Here is a 10057-nt window from a genome sequence, read left to right as displayed (position 1 = left end):
GTGGGTACCTGCTCCAGGGAAGAAGAGTCAGAGAAGGGGGTGAAGGGATGAAGGGTGGGGTCTCTGGGGCAGCCCTAGGTCGGGGGAACTCCAAGCATTTTTTGGCTTTGGGAAGTAGGAGGTCATGGTCCACTGTCCTCTTTCCCTTCTGAGTTCTCATGACCTAGAGGGTAGCTACGACATCCAGGGTTGCCCATCACATATGTCCCTCTTGCCACAGACAATAAGCAAATCGAGGCTATCTCCTAATATCTTTATTGTTCCTTAGATAACTGAACAGTACAAAGTTGCCCTCTTTGACTTATTTCTTTAAAAAATGATCTTTCCACACATGGCTGCCCTTGGGGAGTTCCTTCCTGTAGGAAACTGAAGTTTCCCACGATGCGTCCTTCCCATCCATGGTTACACAATCCAGATACCTTGACAAGATAAGAGTTCCACTGGGTTATTATCAACATGAACTTGACTATGTCTCCTATAAGGGCGAACACTGATTTTTTTTTTTTTCTTTTTAGAAACAGAAACCATCCACTTATCAATCCAAACTACAGCATTGCATGACAACATTCATTGCATAAATTGAACACACGGAGTTACCACCTTGGGGGATAACAGACGGACACCTCACGATCTAGCTACAGGGTACGCAAGTTCAACAACGTGGGTACAGCAACTTCACCTACGCACACCCACCATCGCTTCGGGAAAGTACTAGACACAGGTCCATGAGCTACCGGGAGTCTCAGCACAGTTAATCTAAGAGACAACAACACGGTCAAAAAAAGGCAGCTGCGATATGTGTGGGCTGAAGCAGCCTACACTGAGCGAGCGCCTCGGGGGCTGGGGGAGCTGGTTGGGGAGAATGGCCATCACATCGTCTCGCTGGGCACAACCTAAGGAAATGTCCATGCAATCCTAACAGTGGGTTGTTCTTGGGTGAGAGGGGCCAACAGTCATCGCCTTGCTTCTTTGAGTTATTGGACCAGAGAGGGATGGGGTGGGATGGGGACAGCCAAGGAGCCTTGGGCTGCAGTTCCATCCACGTACATAGCGGTTTCTTCTGAAATCTGTGGCCCACCTGCAGGAGTAGGAGGAACACAGAGAGGACACCATCTCTCGGTGTCAAAATTGCGCTGATTTCTCAAAATCAGGACTGTTAGTATTCTTGGAATCATTTGGCAGCTGTTTCATGGAAATGTCCTCGGGGTGAGGACTTGGACCCTTGGCTTCTGGAAAAGCGGGAGCTACAACTCATCGGAGCGGATGACGTGGAAGAGGGTGACATTATAGAGGGTCTGATGGCCATTGTTCCAGGCGTACAGCGCGCGGTCTTTAGGGTTGTAGTCCAGCATGGAAATGTGAGAGTATTTGTTCTGGAAGGGGATGTCAATGTACTCGTAGGTCGAGGCGTTGGTTTGGTAGGCATAGTGGACCTTGGTGCCCCCCGAGTAACCGTTGGTGACGTAGAGGGTGCCGCAGATGATGAAGGCCTCACCGGCGCTGCGCTTGGGGTAGCTGGTGTTCCAGGTCTGGAGGATCTGCAGTGAGACAGGATCTAGCTTGCTGATGACAATGTTGCCTGCATTCTGGTTTGTGGCATAGACAGCCCAGAGCCCATTCTCGTCCACCATGAGGTCGATGTCTGAGTGGCCGCCCCAGGCGTAGTGATACATATTGTTGTAGCCAGCGTAGTCCAGGCTGCGTGTCTTCAGAATCGTCTCTGTCTTCAGGTCAAACCTAATGATAATGTGACTCTGGAATTTGTTGAAATAGATGGAGCCATTGTAGACCACCTGACCTGTACCTGACCAGGGGTGTGGGAGACGGTGAGAGGTAAAGTTGTCCGTGTTCATGAAGTCCACCATGGACTTGTACTCACGGACGAAGCGGTTGTTGTGATAACCATCCATGTACCAGACCTGTGGGGAGAGCAGACATGGTTAATGTCCCGCTGCAAGTTGAAGACATAGAGCATCCTGTCCTACCTTCAGGAACACTGGACTGCCCCTAGTCTCCACTCAGGACTATTTTCCTACCCCTGGGAAGAGTGGGACACAGTGGAGGGACAGATGTGGTCACAGACAGTTAGGGCTCTCCTACATATACAGTCCACAGCCAGTCTATGTAATATACAACAGTTGGTAGTATGGGAAACCCTACCATGTCCCCAGATGGAGCCCTCACTACTTAGGATAGCACCATGTTATAGGACAATGGCCATGTCTTTTTGCTCACTGTTGGTTCTTGGCCAAGGGATTGAGAGAAAGGAGTGTCATCAACTCGGGGACTCAGTTGATGCTAGAATCAGTGTTGCAGAGAGTACAGCTGCTAGGTAGATGCTCACACACTGGGGAGCTTCTGTCTGCAAGGACAACTGTCTCTCAAGGTGACTGGGAAGGGCCCTCTTCCAGTGTGCGGATGGCACGCTGTGAGTCCTCTCCATTTCACCAGCTGTTACTGATGTACAGTCTGAGTCTCTGTCGGCTGGCGTGTGTGTGTGTGTGTGTGTGTGTGTGTGTGTGTGTGTGTGNGAGAGAGAGAGAGAGAGAGAGAGAACACCAAGTGTGAGCAGGGGAAGGTAATTAACCAGGGCTTTGGTTTGCTGTAGGGGGCAATGGTTCATTCCCTAATCTGGGGAAAGCACATCTCAGACTGGACTGTGGGTCTCCCAGCCATGGAAATCACCCAAGTAACAAACTCAGCCTCGACCTGAGTTTGAAGGGTTACAAAGAAAGTGATTTCTGATGACTTGCTTGCATGCCAGTTAACCTGAGAACCATCTAGACTTGGAACAAAAACCTTTAGTAGTCTTGAAGCAATTTTGGAGCATCTGAGAAAGGGGCAGGGTTAGGAGAGAGACCTGGCAGCACGCTCTGCTGCCAGGCTTTAAGACAGCTGCGTTATCCACAGAGAGCTGGGGAAGCTGGGCAGGGATTAGGGCTGTGGCAGCAGCTCCCAAGCTTGGTTCCTGAGACATCTGATCAGATGCCGGGAGGCAGATGTGCCTTTGGTTTTTAATGAGATTAAAAACACCAACAGCAACAACAGGGTCTCTGTCTGAGGCTGTTGCTATCCTGAGTCCATCCCTCAACAATATGGGTCATGGATTAAAATGGAGATAGCAACCTCTAGGTCTCCCGGGGCAAAGCTACCCGCCCCCTACTCCCTCACTGGGCTGCCTCCTAGGATGGAGAGTTCTCCATCTCTCTGCAGCCTCTGCTTTAACCTCCCTCTACAGCCCTCCCTGTCCACCTGTGAAGCAAGCCCCTCCTTTGTGCTTTGGAATGGGCTCTCCACAGCACGAAGCTAGTGATTGGTTTCTGTGTTTCTTCCGTCTAGTGTATAACAAGATGATACCAGTATCCAATTTCTAAGGATTTTTAAGTGGTCTCTTCTCCATATACTGGCAAATCAGTCACAGGACCCAACTGCTTTCTGAAGACACAGACTGGGTTACATTAAGGAAGTAGGCTCCAGAGGCCAAATATTCAACTACAGGCTATGGAGGCTGCTTGAGACATGGGCCATTCTACAGAAGAGAGCCACATGGCTCAAAGCCCAGAGCATCATGGGAAGAAGACCCATTTCCAAAGGGCCGCTCTTCCCCTCAGTGTTGTGACCTCTGCTCTGAAATGCCTTTGTTTTCTGTCCTTTTCAAGGCTAGTGTTGGCTCTGGGAAGTGACTCCAGAGGCAGTTGCTGGCTCCCAGAGACATGGCTCTCATGTCCTCTAGAAGGATCAATGGTTCTTTCCAACTAGACTCAAGGATGCTCGGCTAAAGGTGAAGGGCAGAGTGGAGGGTGTCAGGGTACCTACACCATTTGGCTTTAGTTAGAGGACACAAGTGTCGTCAGAGGAGCCTAAGCGCCAGCGGAGCTGCCTTTGATGCAGGACAGCTGCTTAGGAATAGAGGGGACCAGTGGACAAAGAGCCACCCCACCTTCACTCGGGGACCAGTGGACAAAGAGTCACCCCACCTTCACTCTTCTGGTCCTGATTTCTGTCTCTCAGTAGCTGACCCTGAGAATTTTGGCATAACTGACCAGACCACCTAAAAAAGAGATACATACACTTCTTTTTCTAAGTAAGTTCACAAGTGAGACTGTTAAAATGGCTCGTGTACACGCCTCAAATCCAACTCCACTGTGACCGATGTCTGAGCAAAGATTCCTTTGATCCATGCCTTCGCTCTCATATTACCCTTCTCAGGCTGCAGAGTGGACCTATAAAAAGTCTGCTTGCCAGGGAATGAACTCTATGGCCAAGAAAAAGCTGTAGGTCGACATACACTAACATCAAAACTTAGTTAACAGATTTAGTAGTTTCTAAGTCCCCACATCACATCTGTAGCTGGTGCCCAGGCACACAGGGGCATCCTTCTAACATCTGTGCTTGATTCTGCATGACTCTTATTTTTCTGCCTCAGAATGAACTTGCTCACTTTGCATCTGTCTTACCTCATTCTCTCCTTTGATGGATGTCAAGGGCTTGCCTGCTTGGAGGTCCCCGAGGCTTTGCGGGGCTCCCTGAGCTCTCCTGCACACGTTATAGCTCTGCTTTAAGTCTCCCCATGTTCAGACATGAAAATGGAGGCTACTTAACCAAGTTCAGTTCCTTTTCAGCTGGGAGGGGAACCAGGGCAGAGCTGCCAGGGCTCTACACATCATCTTATGGTGCAGCGAAGGTGTTGGGTGATGCTATTTAAAGGACCGTCTTGCTAACAGGGCTTTAGTTTTGCTCTTCTCTCTGGCTTGGCAAGCATCTGACAAGTGTCCTCCTGAAACCGCTAGCATCAAGGAATTCAGCCTTGGAAACCATGTTCTAAAGGGAGCAGTTAGTGAAGGGGTGGAGAGAACCCCAGTGGGAGGCTGGGAGGAAGTGGCGGGATGCCAGACACCCCAGGAATGTCCCAGTCCCTACTCCCACTGAGAAAGGATTAGAAAGGATGTCTGAGCTGCCAGCAGACAGAGCTGCAGGCACCAGTAGATCTGTGTAATCTAAAGCATTCTGGATAATTCCACCCTCTGTTCTAAGGATCATCTGCTGGTTTTGATGCTGTTTAGATGAGAGGAAAGAGCCTTTGCACACAGAGCTAAGTGAGAGTTTGAGGAATATGCCACCCTTTTGAACATGAGCCTCCTGGGGCAGTGGGTACAAGCCCCCTCTCTGATGTCTTGTGTAAGCTATACTGGACTCCTGAGGTGGCAAGCCAGTTGGAAGCAGAAAGGGAGGTGGGTGGGACACAACTCTGTCAGAGTGTCTCAGTCCAAGCAGACTGTGAGCCTGAGAATCCAGAAGGAAATCTCTGGAACTCCAGGGACTTGGAGGTGTGGTAGAGAGGTAGGGACTCATGCATCCCGCACACAAGAAATACAGCTCGCACTGCTTCTAATGTTGGGGACTGAGGGTCTGTGGCTCACTGCTGAGTAAGGTTCATTTGCATAGCATGTTACATAGTTGGTGTTTGTTAGAGGGGAGCCCATGCAAAGGTGTCCCAAGCTCATTTTGCTCTAACAGTTTACACAGAGGCAGTGGGGACTGAGCTGGCTCAGCACGAGGCCCTCAGTACACACACTGATGTGGGGCTCTGCAGCTTCCTGAGGTCTTCTCGTGGGTCCCATGCAGTCCTCCCCTCCGTTTCACCCCATCCTCCACGGGGGCCTGCTCTAAAGCCAACATCAATTTCTCTTTCTTTCTCTTTTTTCTTTTTTTTTTTTTTTGCATGTGTGTGGCGAGTTATTGGTCTCCCGTGTGTATGTGATCAAAAGTAAATGGGAGATTGGAAGAAAGCAAACAAAACAAACACTGCTGGTGTTGATCAATGGTTGAACAAGGCAACATGTCACTTAGCAGGCTAGGAGCACGTGGTTCAGAGTGGTTAGAGCCCAACATGCCCAGAGCAGCACCCAATACTGTGTGCCTGCTGCCAGCCAGCATCCAGCCACTTCCCCTGCTGTCAGCCCTCACGAAGTCCCCTCCTCCTTCTAGCCACTGCCTGCCACCAGAGCCTCCTCTGCCGGAAGGCAGTCACGAAGCAGAAAATAGATACTTAATTGTCACAGCACCCATGGGTGTCCTGACAAGTTTGTGAGCCTACACCCTTGCTATGCCTTATATCCTAGACACTGAGGCACACATATGTAATGTCAGAAGGCTCCAGACTTGGGTACTTCTCTTGGCCTTGGCTAGCCAGGGTGGAATTGATGGTGGGGAGAGGTCCTTAGTGGGTGGCATCAGGAGCCTCAGTCCAGAATCTCACAGATTCAGTGACACCAGGCACCAGCCTCTGAGGACCATGGGTAGGTCCTGGCCCATTTGCATGAGTAGTGGTTAACAGTTTCTCAGAAGCCTGGAAGGAGGTACTGGTGCTAGAAGGTGTATAGAGAGCTGTGTGTGTGTGTGTGTGTGTGTGTGTGTGTGTGTGTGTGTGTGTGTGTGTATGGGCAAAGAGGCAACTATATCATTCTCTGCAATCCAGAGCTGGTAACTAGACATGACATGGTAGGGGCAGAGCCTGGCATGCTGGCCTGGATTTCCTAGGCATCTTCTGTCTTGGCCCTCTTTCTCCTCATCATAGCATCCACATCTATAGTAAGAGGGTGTTCCTAACCAAACTTTGAGCAGAGGTAACTTTTTCTGACAAGATGTGAGTACAATCAAAACCTAAGTGTCCCAGTTAGCACTAATTGTCAACTTGCCCTAACCTGAAATCAGCTGAATAAAGAGTCTCAGTGGAGTAACTGTCTTTATCAGGTTGACATATGAGCATGCCTGGAAGGGACCGTTTGATTGCCTTGACTAACAGAAGGGCTCATCTCGCTGTGGGCGGCACTATCCCCTGTGCAGTGGTTCTGAGCTATGTTAAAAAGCTAGCTAAGCATAAGCCATCCTTAGCATCCTTCATGGTTCCTGCTGTTATTTCTTGCCCATGTGTGAGTTCCTTAGTCAGAAGTGATGCTTAGAAGAATAGCAGATAGGTTTATCTTCAGGCCCTTGCTGGAGTTCCTGCCCCGACTTCCCCCAGGAATGAACGTGACCAGGAAGTATAACACACAAAAAAACCAAACCAAAACAAAACAAAAAACCCAACCTTTTCTTCCTAAGTTGCTTTCTGTCAAAGTGTTTTTATCACAAGCAACAGAAAATAAACTAGAAGGCTGAGAGACTATATACCACCATGATCCAGAAAACAGTGTGAGAACAACTTATGCTCACATAGCCCTGACCCTACTGTATCTTCTGGCCAGCCCGGCCAGCTCTCCCAAGCTGTCTGTCATGTGGAAGAGCTGGGCCCTTGGTGGCACTGGTCTATAGAGCCATGTCTAGAGGGTCTTTTACCCACCCCCAGTTGCCTCCTGGTTCCAGTTCTGCCTAGCCTTGTTCTGCCTGCCATGGGGAGATGTGAGAAGGCTTAGAGCATCTTGGATTTCAGGCTGCTTCCTCTGGGCCCAGAGAGGAGCAACCAGTTCTGAGTGTGGCTGTCCACTCTCCTGCAAACCTCTGATGAGAAGAGTATTTGGGAGAAGCACCCAGACCCCAGGAGGCTCATCCTGTTTGCAGTGATTAGCACTGGATGGCATCAAAGGATTCACAGAAGCATGGCTTCTCTTCCATCTCTGTTGGAGTTTCCTAGAGACCCTGACTGATCCTTAAGTCCTCCTCCATCCAAGAGGCCTCCCAGCCTGACTCCCCATGCTCAGTTCCCAAAAGGCTGAGACCACAGCCCAGTTCCAAGGAAGGAGAAATAGGCCAAAAAAAAAAAAAAAAAAAAAAAAAAAAAGGGCGGCTGGCTCATTTTTCTTTTCTGAGGTTTGCCCACGGGGGAAACACCCAGGAAAAAGGAACCCAGTCTCTTCTCAGAATCAAAAGGGAACACAGAGCTTCTATCAGCCATGAAAGGAATGGCAAATGAGTACAAATCAGCTGTCATTAAAACAAGAAAGGCCTAATAGATTCCATCCCTGAAGCAGAGACTGTAATGGGAAACGCCCGGAGCGGTCAGCACGGTAGATGCCTGGGCACCTGCTCAGCCACTGGGCAGAGCTGCTGCTGCTCCTCCCCCTGCTACCACCGTGCTCAAATGGACAGCCTCCCCACCCCATTGTCTGTCACTCGTGCCAGCAATGGGGCCTCCACCAGCTCTCCTTAGAAGAAGCCCTTGGGAGACTCTGGCTCTATCTAGTCCACATCCCCTGGAGTTGTCTGCCTAGGTGATAGACACGGCTGGTACTAGGGTGAGGGACAGACACCAGGCCTTTTAAGTCCCTTAAATCTTGGGGGGACACTTACCCGGTTATCACCTTCTGGGGCCAGCGGGTCTGTCATCCAGGACCCAAACCTTGAGCCAGAGGTCTTGACAGTCACTGGGTCACTTATGCCTGTCAGCTTCCCGCAGGCTGGAACAGAGTGCACATAGGTGAGGGCCAATAGGCAATGGAGAGCCTTGGCCCCCTCCCCCAATGGCACAGCTAGACTCAGAGGACAGCTGCTTCTTCCTCTTCCTCTGAAGCCCAGCAGCTCATGATGTCACTTATACAGGTCCTACTGTTGGCCCAAGAAGAGCCAACCCCTCCTCTAGAGAAAGCAACCGAGGGCAGGCATCAGCAGGACATAGCAGTGAGTGGCTGCCCTCTGGGACTCCATGACTTCTTGTAAGCAAAAGGCCAGGCCAGCCTGATAACCAGTGAGGGTAGGCCTCAGCAAGCCTCAGTCTTCTCTAGGAAATGGAGCAAAAGAGCTCAGTAGTCTTGGCTGCTGGAATAAAGCACTTAGCCAGCATGGTGGGAACTTAGACTCCTGGACCCAGGCAGGATTCACCTCCCCAAACAGAAAGACAATCCTAGCAGCCCACAACAGCAACCCACACCATGGGAGCATCTTTCCTGTGCATGTGTCTGTCTTGGAATCAGCCCCCTGGTGGAAGTGGGTGGAGGCTTGTTGGTGTCCTGCTGTGTGTGTGTGTGTGTGTGTGTGTGTGTGTGTGTGTGTGTGTGTGAGCTTTCCATGCTCTCAAGTGGGCTGGGATCAGAGCCTCATGCTCTGTGGAATCTTGAGTGCAACCTCTGCATGCCTCCTATCTCACAGATGGCCAGAGGTGACTTCAGAGCTGCAGCTTAGTCATTCAGGAGGTGCTGAAACTGTGACCAGCACCCCTGCCTTAGTCTGCAACTCTCCTGCCATCCTATGGACCCCCAGTTTGAGCCTGATATGTAGAACTTCTCCTTTTCATTCCATGAGGTCAGGCTTGAGTGTGACCCCCCCCCCCCACCTCCCAGTTTATAGGACCCTCAAGGACCACATTAGCATACACACACACAGTCTGCAAAGTTCAGAGAAGATCCAGTTGCTTAGGCAGGATTGTGAGAGGCTTAACCTGAGACCACAGGGAAGCAGAGATAATCCTACAGTGATCAGGGCAGGCCAGGCCCCAGGGAGGGTGCAGTTCGCCCTGCTCCCACACTCAGCACCATCTCCTCAAGCCCACAATAGGGTGGGCATCTCCACAGTGGTGTTGCACAAGGCTGGAAAGAACAATGGCTCGACTTGGCCTAAAAGCCAGCAGAGAGGGGACTCTGGACAGTGGGAGGCTCAACAGGATTAAAAAAAACCCACCAATGTCCCAGCCCTGGTATCCCTGCCCAGACTGGGAGAGGGAGTGCCACACTGTGCCCACTCTCCTGCCCCTTCCTCAAAGGCACCCCCCACTACGAGGAATTTGGGTTTTCCCACACCAACACTTTCTACTGAGGCTCAGGGCTCTATGGAAGTCTTGAGCACAAGGGTCTAAAAGGTATATCGCTGAGCACAGAGCATGCCCTCTTGGCCTCTGTTCACATTGGCCTGCCCTGCCTAAGCCCTGGGCTTGGAGGAGATACCAAGGGAAGGGAAAGGAAAAAGAAGGGGATGGGAAGAGGCTAAGGTTGACCAGTGCGGACAGCAGCAGAAAGGGAGGATCCCAACGGGTCTGTGGAAAAATTTACTTTCCATGAGTGCTGTGACCAACTTCACACACACACACACACACATACACACACATACACACACACACACACACACA

General features: G+C 50.6%; 1 protein-coding gene across 2 annotated transcripts in view; it reads right to left on the bottom strand.

The window, feature by feature from the left end:
- Positions 1 to 239: 239 nt before the first annotated feature.
- The window catches only part of Olfm1 (olfactomedin 1), a 37709-nt gene continuing 27891 nt past the window's right edge, over positions 240 to 10057 (bottom strand). For both annotated transcript variants that reach the window (XM_029474395.1, XM_021184403.1), the window contains exons 5-6: positions 8290 to 8396; positions 240 to 1919 (exon numbers count right to left, since the gene is read on the bottom strand). In XM_029474395.1, coding sequence (XP_029330255.1) covers positions 1245 to 1919; positions 8290 to 8396 — 782 coding nt within the window. In that variant the 3' untranslated portion in view covers positions 240 to 1244. The remainder of the gene's footprint in view (positions 1920 to 8289; positions 8397 to 10057) is intronic.

The sequence above is a fragment of the Mus caroli genome, chromosome 2 (genome assembly GCF_900094665.2).
Source record: "Mus caroli chromosome 2, CAROLI_EIJ_v1.1, whole genome shotgun sequence".
NCBI lineage: Eukaryota > Metazoa > Chordata > Mammalia > Rodentia > Muridae > Mus > Mus caroli.
This window is presented reverse-complemented; position numbering and strand designations above follow the sequence as displayed.